General features: G+C 39.7%; 1 protein-coding gene across 1 annotated transcript; it reads left to right on the top strand.

The window, feature by feature from the left end:
* Positions 1-376: 376 nt before the first annotated feature.
* On the top strand, positions 377-15,631 carry LOC116726224 (tetratricopeptide repeat protein 39C-like). Its single transcript, XM_032572842.1, has 14 exons — positions 377-572; positions 4,266-4,314; positions 5,602-5,730; positions 6,694-6,808; positions 8,090-8,444; positions 9,760-9,928; positions 10,168-10,261; positions 10,353-10,460; positions 12,062-12,171; positions 12,259-12,382; positions 13,197-13,294; positions 13,392-13,496; positions 13,587-13,625; positions 13,717-15,631. The coding sequence occupies exons 1-14, from the start codon at positions 412-414 to the stop codon at positions 13,804-13,806; spliced, it is 1,746 nt and encodes a 581-aa protein (XP_032428733.1). The 5' UTR covers positions 377-411; the 3' UTR covers positions 13,807-15,631.
* The last annotated feature ends 1,123 nt before the right edge of the window (positions 15,632-16,754 follow it).

Below are 16,754 nucleotides of genomic sequence, written 5' to 3'. Positions count from 1 at the left end.
TGCTTGCGGGCGGACAGGATTAGCTGAAGGAAAGCTGCGCGGATGGCTGGCTGGACGGATGCGGTGACGAGCGGCGGAGAGCGTTCCCTCTGAGCGGGCAGCTGCTGCTGGAAAAGCACCGGGCCGACCGGAGCTCGTCTGATTTCAGGCCGGGCATCGGAGGCCTTCCGAGGGGCGCAGTCTCCTGGATCCTGCGGAAGCAGCGCAGCGGCTTTTCTTTCTTTCATTTTTTTTGGTTGTTTTTTTTAAAGCATCCTACCAGATGCGCGTCCCTGTTTAAGGCTGTCCCTATACATTTGCGGACAGAAACCGATGCGAGTTTGTCTCGGAGAGGTCGTATTTTTGGTTTTGTTTATATTTTTTATTTCCATTGCACTCGTCCAGTCCAGCAGCCACTGCGCTGTAGAATAAATGATGGCGGGTCCCGAGCAGTCCCAGCAGCAGCAGCAGCAGCAGCAGAAGGTGGAGGAGAAGGCAGAGCACATAGATGATGCTGAGATGGCTCTGCAAGGCATCAACATGCTGCTCAACAACGGATTCAAAGAGAGCGACGAGCTTTTCAAGAGATACAGGTAAAGCCTTTCTTTCCTGCACCAACAAGTGGGATGGGGTGGGGGAGGAGGACGAGTTTGGGTGGTAAAGAACAAGGTGTCCTGTAGAAAACATGATCACTTGAAATGAAACAAAATGTGGGTGTGTTCCTTTAAGTCTGTCGTTGTTAGACATGAGCTGGCCTAAGGCATAAGCGACCTGAGCAGCTTCAAACCATCAGGGGACTCCCATAACTGCTTGAATTTGGACTTATAGTCATAAAAGTTTTCCATTTGTTTATTGAGATCTAGAATACTATTAAACTTGATGTGACGGTTTCAGAATTGATTAATGTTAAATAATAATAATAATTTAAAGGAATCGCCAAGTTTACTTTGTCTTTGTGAAAATGTGAAGAATAATATCCACTGTTTAATTATACTGTTAACATGGTTACAATCTGAGGCTACAAGATAAATCTTTATGGTTCCTGAACACAAACACATCTAAGCAAATGACAACCTGAGCTATTCATCTTCTCAGCCATTTAACCCTGGCTGCTTCTCTCAGACGCCATCAAATCTGTTTTAAAATGTACTCACTGATCGCAATGTCTTCAACAGGAAGAGGGGCCCTCAAATTAAGATTCTGCTTAAAGTCCCATACAACCTTAGGACGGCCCTGGGCTTTAATATTGGGGATATGGCTGATCGCCCAGGGTGCATTGGCCTGGGGGTTTCATTACGTTATTGCACATCCGGTCAATGAAATGATGTTAAATTCTGATTCTAACTCACAGCACCTGAATTAAATGGCCGTTGTGGTATTTTGTTGAGGTAGCTGGGCTTCATTTGATAATTTCTTATGTGGTTCAGTTTTTTAATACTTGGACTGACCAGACCTTAACTAGATAAATTTATACTGAATAAAACAATTCAGAACCCAAATATGAGCTAAATCATAGTGAAGAGAACCCAAATACTGGAACATAGGAGAAAATGGTATCTAGCTAGCTAGGTGACAGCATAGGTATCTAGCTAGCTAGATACCTATGCTTTATTTGGTTATTTCTAATATGGTTCAGTTTTTTTAATACTTGGACTAATCAGACCTTAGCCCCATATCACCATTTGTATCATAAATGATACATAAGTTTCTGTGGTCTCTATCTTTTATACCATGATCAATACTTACCCAAAAACCTATTGTATACAATTTGAGACTTGTATTCTGCCATCTACTGGATTATCATTGCACTGCAGGCAGAGAAAGCATTTGTTTTCCTCTTTTTAAAATGTCGTCTCGCATGAGATTGGTCATACGCGTTTTCCAGGAAAGTCTTTTCCAATTTTAAACAACTTACAGTAAAAATAATATATATACATGGTTATTCACTTCTTTAAAGTAATGTTTTATGTTTTGAAATAATGCACAATTATTTAGAAATGTTTTTGTTATGTTACATTTAAATCGTGTTAAAATGTGTGTATCATATTTGATACTTCAGGTATTTAAGGTGCTTTATCCCTGAACATTAATGTCATATTTTTATAAAGTAATCAATGTCATACCAGCCACAAATCAGCCACAAGCTTTTGTTTACTCAATAATCATCATTAAATGTCATTTCAAAATTATTTATTTATATTTTTTTCACAATAGTGCTTATTCTAAAACCATAATGTTTATGGTGTATCGAGTAGTTATTTATATATATTTTAGATTTTAGAAAAGAGTAGAGGAAGAAGAGAGAGAAAGAAAATACTTTGAATAGTCATCAACATGATAATGTGAGACAAGTCAAGCTATATAGAGAAGTAAGGAGAAGATGATGAGGACTGGACTCCCTGGCCATGCATGATGAAAGATATTCAGATACCAACTATGATGAAGACTATGATGATCAAAGTGTAAACCAGACCAATATGGCAATTGAGGTCCAAACAATCACCCTGGATACTGTCAGAAATGAATCAGTGAAGACTAATGTGAAAAACAAATAATACAAATGGAGAAAATACTGTCAAGTTCCATACGTTGATGTCATTGCCAGGGTTGAGGAAGGCTCAAAGAACAGGTGTTACATGACTCCATACATATATTCAAGCACTTGGTCCCTGATGAAATGCTCCAGAGGATTGCAGAACATGTTCCACTGGTTCAATGCCAACAAATGAAGAAATAGGTTCACTACTTGTCATACTAGATCACAGTTAGGTTGTTGTCCTGGTTCACTCCTTTTCCACTCTTCAATTCATTTCCATTCCTCATGAAGCAGACTTCCATCCACTCCAAAACTCATATAATGGTTTCCAAGCCAGCCATTGTTGAATCACATGAGTTCATGGGAGGTGTTGCTCTTCTTGATATATTATCATGCACCATCTTTCCCAAAGATGGTCACTGTTCCAGTCTCCACCATCAATGCTTGAAACCTCTACAGAAGAGATTAGCTGAAGCTACAACCTAAAATGCTTTAGTTGGCACTTCTCCTACAAGTGCAAGAAAGGTCAAAATCAAGTATGGTAGACCACTTTCCTCTCCTGAAGCAACTTCAACAGCACCCTGTAGCTGCAGTGTACCTCTAGATGTGAGAAAGAATGACATTAATCATTTTCCCACATGGGAAGCCCAACAGAGATGCAAGTACTGTTCTTGAAATCATTTTGCACACATCTACCATAAAAAGTGTAAGGTACAGCTTCGCCTGAACAAGGACAGAAACTCTTTTAGTTCCTACTACGATGTGAAATAAATGCTTATAAAAAGTTGTTGGTGGGAAAAAAAAAACAAACTAAGAAAAATTTTCTAAAGTGTTTCCAAATGTTATAAGCAACATTTGTTTTTGCATCTAAAACTCACATTGTTGTGAGCCAGAAGTTCTAAGAGGAGCCTGCCGTATGAAATCTGATACAAAAAATATATCATAAAAGAAATGACGTGGCAAAAACATTTTTTTAGATTTTGCTTCTAGGCGTCATGAAGATTCTAGTTCTAAAAAATCTGAATTTTCTGACTATTTTTTGATGGGTCAAGCTTTAAAGGTCAAGCTTTATATATAACAGTATACTGAATAGAAATTTTTCAGATCCCAAATATGAGCTAACTCATGGCTAGGATTTAGCTGATACTGATTATTGATTAGAAATAATCAAAGTCTTGGAGAATATGCTAGCTTGCTATCATCTAGCTAGCATAAACTGTGACTTCTGCTGGACATTGACTTAAAAGTCTTGCTGAAGTTACTGAAAACAGTTGACCAACAATTTAAGTGTTAGTTTTAAGGTAGAACATTAAAAATATGCTGTTTATCCATCTGAAAAAGTATTTTCTTTGTTTTACATTTCACTGCTTGGAGATTTTGGTTGGTTTTGCCCAAAGTGTTATTCTATCAGCTTTAATTTGCATATTTGCATGTTGGCAAATAAACATGAACTGGATTTTTACTTCATAATCTTTCATATTGAACCTTGCTTTGGATTCTTGTCTTCGCATGATAGACTGCAGTCAGCCTTGATGGCTTGTTTGGTGTTCGCTCTGTTTGAGCCATCATGAAAAGTCAAAGTCTGCAGCTGTTTTTGTGTATTGTTCTCCTGGTTTTCTGTCTACTAACAGAAAACAAACCTCAAAAAACCTGAAAGATCAAAAAATACTTTCTTGTAATTGAGTTTGCCACATTTTGTAACCCATTGTCTCTTATGTCTTCTTTTCCCTCATTTCTACGCCTCTTTTAGGACACACAGCCCTTTGATGAGCTTCGGAGCGAGCTTCGTCAGTTTTCTGGTGAGTTGTGCGTCAGGAAGGCACTGCTACGGCAAAGAGATGAAGGCAGTGACGAGTATTAGAGGAGAAGACCTCAGAATTAATGTTAGATGTGAGACCTGAGATAATGTAGTCTGTCAAAAGGCAGGCCTCATGTTGTCACCACTAGTATCTTCCTTTGTTTCCTGCCTGTCCATTAGCATAATGGATGCATCTTCAGCTGAAGAAATGTATTGCTGCGGCAAGTAGAGTAGATCACTGAAAGCCTGCATCTGTCAGTGTTGAATGAGGGAGATGATTCATAATGTGGTGTGATGCTCACACTCGCATTCAAACTCACACTCTGTCATATCCTCTCATGCTGGCCCTATCATAAAATGAAGGCAGAGATGATGTCATCTCCTTTTGCTGGTTGATGAATGCACCTGGCCGTGTGTAACTATCAATTTTTAAATTCAATTATTTAAACTTCGCTTCCTGATAATAATTTAATCAAAAGCGAACAAAGTTTGCCGTGAGGTCTTTTGGGCATGTCAAAATATCCTGAGACTTTATAGGTAGGTGCTACTCTAACATCACAGCAATGACCCATTAGTAGCAGTTCTTAATCGCATCCGACGCCACGCAGACTCTCTGTCTGTGCTGATGATGACTCTCTCGTTTTAGAATTTCAAATTCACCTCCATTCATTCAAATAATTATTTGAACACATGGGCGCATTCGGTGACTGAACATTCATCATTGAATATGGCTAAAAACGTATTTCAAGAATCGGAACAGAACACAATGGGCATAGTTTATAGTATTATAGCAATGTTTGTATTTAGTCATTACTGTGTTTTGTGGCTGGCTTTAAAGTGATGCCTATTTGTCTGTGCTGCAGCTAAGGACAAGTTTTGTCCTTTGTTCCTGCCCCACACACAGCTGTGCAGATGTCACCATTCTGCCCCACTTAGGGTTATGCTGAAGCAGCCTTTTGTTACTCTATTACATAAGACTCCTTTGCAGTTAGCATGCTAGATCAAGCACGAATCTCATCAGAGGAACAGAACAAAACATTGACATAGTGATGTAATTCAAACGGATGTATGGCTTGTATGTTGGCATAGACTGCAATTAACTCTTATAGTGAACAATGCGTATTTTGTAGCTGTTTGAAGCTGTAATTTGAAATTTCCTTGCACATTTGAGGGTGGAAAAGCATCGTTTAAGTTCAGTCCATTTAACATTCTGCTTCACAACGCCTTGAGGGCTTGTGAATGTACAAAGCCTAACTGGTTGGAGGACTTTTCCTGTGCTTCACTGCAGAACGCCATGATGACATTCGAGGAGGAGAAGATGCAGATGGCCTGTGATGATCTGAAGACAACTGAGAAACTCTGTGAGAGCGACAGCGCTGGAGTGTTAGAGACGATCCGAAACAAGATCAAGAAGAGTGTAAGTACTGGGAGAAACTAGTAAAGGATAAACTTAAGACTAATCTAGGTTGCTGAGTATCTGTTAAAGGGACAGTCTTATGTGTTTTCCAGGCACATAGTGCCATTTTGTAGCATAATCAAGTAACTTTGTTACCTGCAGTTGTTATAAAAATGCCAATTATATCAAGTATGACTTAAAAGAAATTTGACTTTGTAATTTAATAGCTTGAAATTGGGCCTCTGTCTCTTTAAAATCTCCTACTCTTTCTGAAACTCCGCCTTCTGGAAGTCATCACAACATGGCTCCTCTGTTAACCCTTTAAAAACAGTTTTACCAGCGTTGCACTGAGAAGGAGCTCCTATAATGAGCTCAGCAGATGCACAGTTCCACCAGGTGTTTGCTAATTGCTCATGTCCCCCGATGTGTTTTGCACAGCAGAATGGTTGCCACGGGAGATTAAAGGATTTCCCAAACCTGCATGAAAAATCAATTCAACACTTCAGGTGTGTTTTTGATGAGGGGAATAACATTATAACGTGACGTAAAGCTCAAAAAAGTTTATTTTGCATAATACAGCCCCTTTAACAAGAGGTGTGTCCGTCCAGTAAATCACCAGCAGGACGCTTCCTTTAATAGAACCTCTGGTAAAGCAGAAATAATGCCAGGAGAAAAGAATAAAACCAATTTGGAAGTTCAGTTGGGTTCTAATATTTCTTATATCTTCTAACATTTCACCAGGAACAGATTTTAGATAACGACATTAACATCCTCAGCAGTAGGTGTAATCATCCAGACTGCAAGTGAGATCATGCCAAACCAGCAAACCAATTCAATTAGGACTTCCCTGAAATTCAATCTAAAGCTGGACGAGTAGCCGCAGGGCTGCCTGGCCTCCTCAGGGTTATTCAGAAAGCATTCATGGGCAACATCTCAAGTGGACGCCGCTTACTGTACACGTGGGCCTGTCTGTGTGGGTTACAGATGGACTCCCAGATGTCGGGCGTTGCTGTGGTGGACCGCCTACAGAGACAGATCATTGTTGCTGACTGCCAAGTGTATCTAGCGGTTCTGTCATTCGTCAAACAGGAACTCTCAGGTAACCAAACCTAACTCACGGGACGAGCAGACTCTGAAAAGTGTTGACTAATCCATACAGATTCATGTTACTTCAAGCTTTATTTAGTAGTTAAATATTAAAAAGGATTTTGGTATTAAAATCTGGTAAATGTGCAAAGTAAGATAGTGTTTGTTATGAGGGCAGGGAAACAAGTTTGTGCAATTGCTTGCATAACCCAGCCTAACTTGATCTGGGTAAAAACTGTTTTCAGCTACCAAAAAATGGACCCAGAAGCCTCCTGATATACATGCTAGTGTTAGCATTCATTCAGACGTAGAAACATACATCAAAAGGTATTTCTGAGGGATTGGTTTGACTTTTACAAAGAAATATCCTCCAGAACATACTTTTTCTTTAAATAGATATTTTATTTAAACCAATTTACAACATCATTGCATATCAGTGACCTCAAATAGTCAAAACATTTTATGCTTTCATTATTTCTCTTTGTCTTGTTTCTTCAGTATTTTTAAGGACAACGACTGTAGATGTACTTTGTAGAGATGCAGCGATCGCATATTAATATCTGTATTGGTCCTGATATTTAAAAAAAAACAAAACATTCTAGATCGTGAATTGGTGACAATGTACCCGATCCGTAAGGACACATCTATTCAGTCTAATTCCATGTTTTGTGCTCTGAGTTATGCTATACTTAATTTTTTTTTTTTACATTATATTTAGAAATTGTAATTGCACTTTCTGAACCATCAGAAAGGAGGTTTGCTGCAGTTCATTTTTACATGTTTCACTAAGGTAGCCAGTCTGTTGCTTTTGTCAGTTTATTATTTATTCTACATTGGTTGTTCTCCTCCTAATTACACTGACTGGACAAATTAAAGTTATTTTTACATGTTTGACCGAACTCATGAAGCTATTGGTGTATTTAGCTGTGCTGTACTGTTGCAGAGTTATCAAAAAAATTCTAATTCAGTACATTTATGTCTATGTTTAAAAAAAAAAAAGATTAGTTTCAAGTCAATTCAGCTGTTTTTCTGTATCAATATCTGTCGATACTAAACCTCAGATGTCTGTATCGTAAGTAAAAAAAAGTGGATCCCTAGTATTTTGGTCGTAAAAAGCCAAAAGAACAATTTATCAAGACCATTTTAAAAAAATACCAAAACTCACTACGTCCCTCGTTGGATCTATAAAGCAATATGTACTGGTTTATGACTGGGTTGAGGCAACAAACCCAGCATTTTTGAGCATTCTTTTCAGTGCAAATGATCATTGCTCATCCTTGTCATTCACCGACAGCTTATATAAAAGGAGGCTGGATTCTCCGTAAGGCATGGAAAATGTACAACAAATGCCACAGTGACATCAGTCATCTGCAGGAGAGCTGCCAGCAGGGGGCCTCCGGCAGCCAGGAGTCGCTCTCAGCCGACAACGCCAACCACAACGTGGAGAACGGTGTGACGGCCGAGGCCCTGGACAGGCTCAAGGGCTCCGTCAGCTTCGGCTACGGCCTCTTCCACCTGTGCATCTCCATGGTGCCGCCACACCTGCTCAAGATCATCAACCTGCTGGGTTTCCCTGGAGACCGTCTCCAGGGCCTGTCCTCCCTCATGTACGCGAGCGAGAGTAAGGACATGAAGGCGCCGCTGGCTACGTGAGTCGACCCGAGTCTGTACCCGCAGAAGTGATGTATGTAGTTTAGAACGATTTGTAAACAGTGAGAGAAATGTTGATGTTTTTAAATTAGTTACACGAACTGTGCATGTTTAGGGCATTTGCTGCTGTGAATAGTTGTTATAAAGAAACAGTGGATATAAAATGAGGATTTCTACAATCTTTGTAGAAGTGTGCCGCTCCTTTGGTTACCTGTTTGGTTGCTTAGTTAACAACTCCAGTGGCTGTTCTTACATGAATCCTGCCCTGGGAAACGCCACCCCTCACCCCCACGACCACCTTTGAACCTCCTCAATTTCACCCACACACACGCACACACACACACACACACACACACCACAAAGCCACCATACATGTTACATTTAGACATCCATGTTTCTAAAACAAATTCAAAGAGTACATCACTTCTAAAATGCCAATGTATAAAAAAATTGATGTAAAAAAATAAATTTTTAAGTAATTCAACTTTAATGTGATTTTTGTCAGATTTAAGTCCAAACTTTGACTAGGCCAATCAAAAATCTGTTGGTTTTTTTTCACTATTTATGACAGTATGGCGCGAGACAGGTAAGCTGTGAAAAAATGAAGCTTCTATACCAGGGGTCTCAAACTCCAGTCCTCGGGGGCCGCATACCTACAGTTTTTAGATGTGCCACAGGTACAAAACACTGGAATGAAATGGCTTAATGACCTCCTCCTTGTGTAGATCAGTTCTCCAGAGTCCTGCTAATGACCTAATTATTCTATTCAGGTGTGGTGCAGCAGAGGCACATCTGAAAGTTGCAGGACTGCGGCCCTCGAGGACTGGAGTTTGAGACCCCTGTTCTATACCTTCTCCCAGTTCTCCCAGTGCTAAATAGAAACAACCGATCAGAGCCAGGAGGCGGGTCTTAGCACTGTCAATCACTCAGTGTTTTGCCAATGACAGCGGATAAGCCGTTTCTCCATCTTTAGCACATTTTGCAAAGAGTACAGTTGTAAAGTTGATTGACAGCGCTAAGACTTTCAGTCAGTGAAAACTAGCACAGAAAATCCTTTTGAATCAGTAGAAGTATGATTAAACAAGGAAAGCCATTTTATTTTCCATCTAAAATCAGGATGGCTTGGACATCTTTGGAAGTAATATTATTTGAAAGCTGCATTTTGGTTATTTTAAACATGCAATTGTAACCAAGAAAAAGCAAAACAAGAAGAAATCTACAAGGTATCAATCATTTGGGTGTATTAGAGATTTGGTAATCGTTGAAGTGGATCAGCAGAATAATCTGATCTCAATGTCTTGTTCTGTTGCTCAGGTTGGCCCTCTTGTGGTACCACACGGTGGTGCTGCCTTTCTTTGCCCTGGAGGGTTCTGACACACACGCCGGGCTGCTAGAGGCCAAAGCCATCCTGCAGAGAAAGTCTGTGGTTTATCCAAACTCTTCCCTCTTCATATTCTTCAAAGGACGAGTTCAAAGACTGGAGGTACGTACGACAGGCCTGGAATAGGTGGTAACCATCTGGAACCACACACACCAGTCAGGTTTGTCCAGAAGGAAACAAAAAGTGACATTCAGTCAGTGATGCATGCTTCGTGGTTTGTGAACTCACCGATCTGACGTCTCTTGATCCGGCTTTCATCCGACACATCCGTAACAGTCCGTGTCCGATACGATTAGTGTTTACCTGTCAGTATGTGTGCTTTCTCTCTCCTCTGTCCCCAGTGCCATATCAACAGTGCTTTGGCCTGTTTCCATGATGCATTAGAACTTGCATCAGACCAAAGAGAGATCCAGCATGTGTGTCTCTATGAAATTGGTACGTGTTTTCTCTCCCGGTTAGCCGTGAGCGTTGGTGCGCGGTCCGCCGAGGGGCCGGTCTGACTGCCTCCGCTTGTTCTTTGTGTCAGGTTGGTGCAGCATGATAGAGCTGAATTTCGAAGATGCCTTCAGAGCATTTGAGCGATTGAAGAACGAGTCCCGCTGGTCGCAGTGCTACTACGCCTACCTGACCGGAGGTAAGACTGATGGCTACAAAGGAAAAAATGTAGGCCTGATCTACTAAAGGTTATTAGAGATTTAGTATTGGCCAATTCCGATACAGAAAAGCGGTGCTGAACTGACTTAAAACATTTTATTTTTTTAAACACAGATGTAAATATACTGAATTACAAATTGATTTAATAACTCTGCACCAGTACAGCACACTTAAATACACCAGGAGCTTCATGAGCTTGGTCAAACATGTAAAAACAACTCAACTCTAATTTGTTCAGTTCTTTTAGGAGTAGAACAGCCAATGTAAAATAAACAGTAAAGAAATTGACAAAAACAAAAGGCTGACTACCATGGTCAAACATGTAAAAAAAATAAACTGCAGCAAACCTTCCCAATGGTTCAGAAAGTTCTATTAGGAATTATAAATATTATGTAAAATAGAATTAGACGAAATTGTCAATCAATCAATTACTCAACTGTATTTATAGCATTAGGTAGATGTGATTACAGTGAGGTGAGTCAGCTTTCTTGCCAGACAGAAAACTACATCAGCACATAATAAATATAAATACAACATGATTCAAAATGGCCCGGTTCTCAAAACTTTTAAATATTAAAATCCATAAAAACAGTTTTAAAAAAAACCCCAACACAAAACAGTGACTCATATACAGTATCCTCATTAGGACAATATAAAAAACTTAATGAATCGAATTTTGGAAGCTTATGACTACAGGAATAAAACTGGTATTATACAGCTTAAAACTGATTTTATACTTCTTTGATGATCTCCCCTTATGGATCAGCCACATGGTTGCTCATACTCGATCTAGAATTTTTTTTTTCCATATCCGGACCAATACATATATTAATATCTAATCGGTGCATCTCTATTTGTCATCTTGAGAAAACCTGATCTACAAACCACACACAAGCGGGATTGCGCAGCAACATAAGTAAAAATCAGAGGCGCAATTGTGCGTCTGCTAAACCGCTAGGTTCTGTTTTCGCGGCTATATTTAACACTTTTGAAAAGTTGGTGCAAGCTGGCATGCAAAGATGTGTGCGGTCACCGTGGTGACCAGAAGGCATAGCTGCAGTGACAGAAGTTAATGTTTGGCAAATATTTGGAACATTTAAAGAAGAGGAAATACAAATAATATTAAACGAATTTGAAATGTCCTCCAGCAATGCAAATTTTGAGCTGCAGGATTAGCAAATAAATCCAGCACAGCATCACTGTACGGCAGCACAGCTCCATGTTTTGATGCCCCGCAGTAGCGCGTCTGTGTAGACGCAGAAAAGGCGATGCGTATTGTATTTGTCTATGCAGCCAAACTCTGCAGCCAAAAGATGTCTGTGGGTGACAGATAAATGCTGGCAACATTTATGCAATTAAACTAAAACAAAAATCCTCACAACCAAGCGTAAATATTGGCTTCTGTTACTTAAACAAAGCTGAACATTAACAGCCACTATAGACCGGAAAACCACCATGGAACCAACGTACCGCGCGTTCAACCTTTTTTTTTTTTTCTTTACACAGCTTACCTCTCCTTATTTGGACTCTTTGCAGACCGGGCCTTTTGAACTGTTTCTGTTCGACTGCGTTTCCTTTCAGTGTGTCAGGGTGCTTCAGGGGACCTGGACGGAGCAAACGGAGTTTTCAAAGATGTCCAGAAGCTGTTCAAGAGGAAAAACAACCAGATAGAGCAGTTTGCTGTCAAAAGGGTCAGCAACACATGCTATTCTTATTTTAAAAGAACGATCGTGGTAAGTAGCAGGAGTTTAACTTCTTGTTTTTACGGCTCTCTGCAGGCGGACAGGCTGAGAAAAGTCTCGCCCACCAGGCAGCTGTGCATCCTCGGGGTGATCGAGGTTCTCTATCTGTGGAAAGCGCTGCAGAACTGCTCCTCGACCAAACTGCAGATAATGAATCAAGGTCAGTCTGACCTACAGAGGGAGGAAGGAAGGAAGAGTTACAGAACCCAGAAATTTCAGTGTGGTTTTGGGGGGATTTTATGTTATAAACAAACACAAAACAGTGCATCGTTGTGAAATAGAAGGAAAATACGTGTTTTTTTGTGTTTTTAGAAATAATCAACATTACAGCTAAATTTGTTTGATTTGACCGATAAAATAATATTTACGTACACAACTGCTATCTTGAAGTCCTTTTTCAAAAATAGTTAGGGCAGGCTGGATTTGGCCCACACGTTCTGAGTTTGACACTTATGCAATAAAGTTTGTGGTTGTAATGTGACAAAATGTGGAAAAAGTTCCACAGACATGAATCCTGCCAGTGGGCCTGTCACAATAACAAACTCTGCTGGATGTTAAATTGTCCCAGAAGTTATCGCAATAAACGATAAAATTGTTCTTTTAAGATCATTTTAAGAGTTCAATAAACGTTACATTCTAATGAGGATTTCAGACATTTTAAAAGTCCAAAATAAATAGACAGAACAACAGAAATAGCAAATCAAATGAATTTTGAAGTCTGTAAATGAGATTGTCCTTCCAAAAAAAACAAAAAAACAAGCTGGTTGAGACCAAAACACCAGACTGAAGAGTTTTGCCATCCAGTTTTTGGTGGAAAGAAAGAAAAGAGAAAAATGATGAATCATGCAAAAGGAAATTATTGAGCTTTTAATTTATCATGCAATTGATTGATTTATTGCATTTTTCGACAAGCCTAAATGCACACAGCAATGTCTTTTTTAAACGTCCCATCATTTCCTGTGTTCTAACTGCAGTGCTGCAGAGTGTAGATGAGCCTTCATGCAGAGGCCTGAAACACCTCCTCCTCGGTTCCATCCTGAAATGCCAAGGAAACATCAGAGATGCTGTTCAGGTAGGACTCTACTCCGATCAGAGAATCATTATGGAGTTAATCTAAACTGGAAATGGTGCTTATACTATCTTTTTTTTCCTTTTCACATGTGATCCAGTCATTCCAGCAAGCCATCAGGGACGAGTACGGACGACAGATCAACTCCTACATCCAGCCGTACGCCGTCTATGAGCTTGGATGCATACTCCTCGCAAAACCAGAGGTCTGCCCTTTTTGCATAAAAAAAAAAACGTTCATCTGTGTACTTATGGACATTGTGTTATAACCGTATTATTTCCATTGTTGGATTCAGACAGTGGCAAAGGGGAGATCATTCCTACTTCAAGCCAAGGTAAAGCCAAAATGAGTACTTATAATAAAATACCAAATTAAAAAAAAAAACCTAAAATGAATAACTTCCTGTTTCACCGTCTCTCCCGTAGGAGGATTTCACAGGCTACGACTTCGAAAACCGGCTTCACGTCCGCATCCACTCGGCGCTGGCCTCGATGAAGGAGGTGGTGCCGCAGTGACTCCTCCACGAGGGGAGAAACTTCGCACAAAGTCTCAATAGCACTCCCTGTGCTTTTCATTTCAAACGAACTGAAGGCACAATTGGCAAAAACGGTTATCGCTGATAAATTTTTTTTTAAAAAGTCTGATGATGAAGTGCCATCTATGTGCATTTTGTAAAGCGGCGGACGGACGGTCGCGCTCGTGATGGCACGCGGGTAGTTCTGGCTCACGTGAAATCTCTAAAGTTTTATTGGTGCACAGTTGGGTCATGTCCACCGACAACCAGAGGGAGAGTGTGGGAAAAGGCCTCAGATACTGTATATCGTGAAGTGTGATGTAAATAATACAATTGTCTAACCAGCGCAAGCTAGCTGTGTAAAGAAGGAGTGGCTACCAGGCACGTTAGCGACGCTATGCTAGCTACCTCCCCCTTCGCCTTCAGTTTTTCTGCTTAGCCAGTCTATCGCTCCCCAGGCTTGTTTCTGGACTGAATGCACAGAGATTAATCTGATACAGAGTTTTATCCAATACACTCCTCGATGTTCCTTTTCAGTGTTTCTTTCACCGTTGCGTATTTGCCGTCCAGTAGCTGTTCTACTCATTAGCTTGTGCATTTAAGGGACTTAAATTCTGCTTCTGCCCTAATTAAACAGATTACTTAGTACAGAATGATTTGTTAAAAACACTTGATCTTTTTCAAGTGTGATTTTTTTGCGGGGAGGATTTTGTGAAGTAGACAGAGATATTTAGCAACTTTTTAGACAAGAAAAAAATCTGAACTGGCAGGTCAGGCTTTTTAAATATCAGTGATCGGCCAACAAGCTGCAATTGGTGCACCCCTATAGATGAGAATGAAGAAAGGGAATGAGGAGCGGACCTAAAGTGGAGTGATCCAGTTTATCAGACTTGGGCTTTGAGGTTTAGCCTTGCCCTAAACAAAGTTACCACATGACCTCCATTTCCTGTAAATGACATCAATACACTGCAATTCTCTGGTGTATCTAACATAACGTCGAGCACTCTACCTGTTCACTATGCATAGCATGGCTGGGTGACGGTGGCTTTATATACTGAAGTCCAGCATGGTTTTTTTCCCCCTGCAAATACATAAAATTACTCTTACATAACACACTTAGTACTGTAAAGCTGCCTAATGAAAGGTGCTGTTAAATGTCAGCCTGATCCTGTGTTACTGCAGACGCATCTTATTATCGTTTTAGTGGTAGAAGCCTTCGACTTACTTCACAGTACCAACCAGCTTAATAGCAAAAAAAGAAAAAGGTGTTTTTGTAACGTTGCTCCAGCTTTGTTAGAGTTTGAGTGGCTCATTCAAGCCTCTTGCGTCGGACAAAACAACATCCACGAGTAATTTTCTCAAACTTTCTAAACCGTTTACATGAGAATTTTCCAGTGCAGAGTATTACATGAACAAGCACTCCGGTTTATTGTCAAGCAATATTAACTCATAACAGACATCATTTAGTTGGAACTTCTCACTTCATGTTTAAAGTTGTGAACTTACAGATTTTTGTTATTTATTTTTATTTTTTTCAAATCACCGTGATCTCTTAAGACAAGGCTCGTCATCCCTCGTGGCTGTGATGGATGTAAAGTGTAATAAAAATGGAGGAGGCTGCTGTGCTAGCAGTCTGTTCTCTGAAAAAAAAAAAAAAAAGAATTTTCACATTAAGGTGAACTGTCAATAAAGTGTAATCTACCCATTGTACCAGATACCTCTGTCACCAGAATATTTTCTCTCTGTCATTGTTGAAACTGAGGCTAAAAGTTAAATGTCACTAAACTGAACTAAACTGAAAAAATAAACAGTTCTTCATCAATATAGTCAAACAATCGTCTCTGCTTTTTGTTTAGTGTCTGTTCTTGTATCAGAAGCATTGATATGCTATAGAAAGGTTTTCATGTTGCTTTAAAGGCCTTTATGTGACACAGCTGCACCTAATTCTCAACTGAAAATATGCTGCAATGATAGAAAAGTTATAAAAAAAATCAGTTTACGATAAACTAAAGCTAATGGGAATGAGCGTGCCACCCTTTTAGGGTTTGAGTATAAAAGTAGTCAGTAACAAATTCTAGTTTTATTGTGAGCTTACCAAAAAGACTCGGTTTGAGTTTGTAATCCACCACTAGAGGGCGCTTTTCTCACAGAAAGCTGTTAGGATGTGGTCGTGTGGTGACCGTCATTCCAGTAAAATCCCGAGTTCACGTTTGAAAAAAATAGGCCTATCACGATAACAGATTTTGCTGGATGACAAATTGTTCCCAGAAATGACTGCCATAAATGATAATATTGTCCTTCTGAAACCATTTTCAACAAATATATTAATAATGGTAGAGCAATGCGAGTAATGAACTTTAATTTTGTACAGGACACTCCGCACTGGAGATATTTTAAATATCCAAAATAAAAACTGACCATTCAAAAATGAAATCTACCTGTATGTAACTTGAACTCTTAAATCAAGCTTACTCTTAAATCTGTGAAAGTCTCAGAGATTTGTTGGAGAACATGGGTGAGAAAAAAAACTGACAGGCTTGGAAAGGCACAAATAAAACAGAGGACCATGAAAGCTCTGGGAGAGCTGCAGAGATCCACAGCTCAGGTGGGAGAATCTTTTGACAGGACATGTATGAGTCACAAGCACTCATCAGATCTGGACTTTGATCCGTGGTTTAGATAGATAGATAGATAGATAGCATTTATTGTCATTGAACAGAATTCAACGAAATTTCCATTGCAGCTCCCGTGCAAAAGGTCAAATATATACAGTATAAATAAGCAAACACACAATAATAATAATAACAATATATACAACTAAATTAACTAAAGGCACTCAACCATGCTGAAAGACACAGGTGGTCATTTTTATGTCCGCACTCAGATAGAAACACTCCCAAGTGCATCTCTTTAAGAAAACATGTCCTTCGAGTCGGGATCAAGGCAACA

This window comes from Xiphophorus hellerii, chromosome 9 (assembly GCF_003331165.1).
Source record: "Xiphophorus hellerii strain 12219 chromosome 9, Xiphophorus_hellerii-4.1, whole genome shotgun sequence".
Classification (NCBI taxonomy): domain Eukaryota; kingdom Metazoa; phylum Chordata; class Actinopteri; order Cyprinodontiformes; family Poeciliidae; genus Xiphophorus; species Xiphophorus hellerii.
The sequence above is the reverse complement of the archived record's forward strand: the minus strand, read 5'-3'. Positions and strand labels throughout refer to the sequence as shown.

What these genes read in the sequence shown, in the direction of transcription:
- LOC116726224 (XM_032572842.1), top strand. Translation starts at nt 412, where the DNA reads ATGATGGCGGGTCCCGAGCAGTCCCAGCAGCAGCAGCAGCAGCAGCAG. An exon ending in CTACGCCTACCTGACCGGAG is followed by an intron (nt 10,461 to 12,061) that starts GTAAGACTGATG and finishes GTTTCCTTTCAG; the next exon opens with TGTGTCAGGGTGCTTCAGGG. An exon ending in ACATCAGAGATGCTGTTCAG is followed by an intron (nt 13,295 to 13,391) that starts GTAGGACTCTAC and finishes CATGTGATCCAG; the next exon opens with TCATTCCAGCAAGCCATCAG.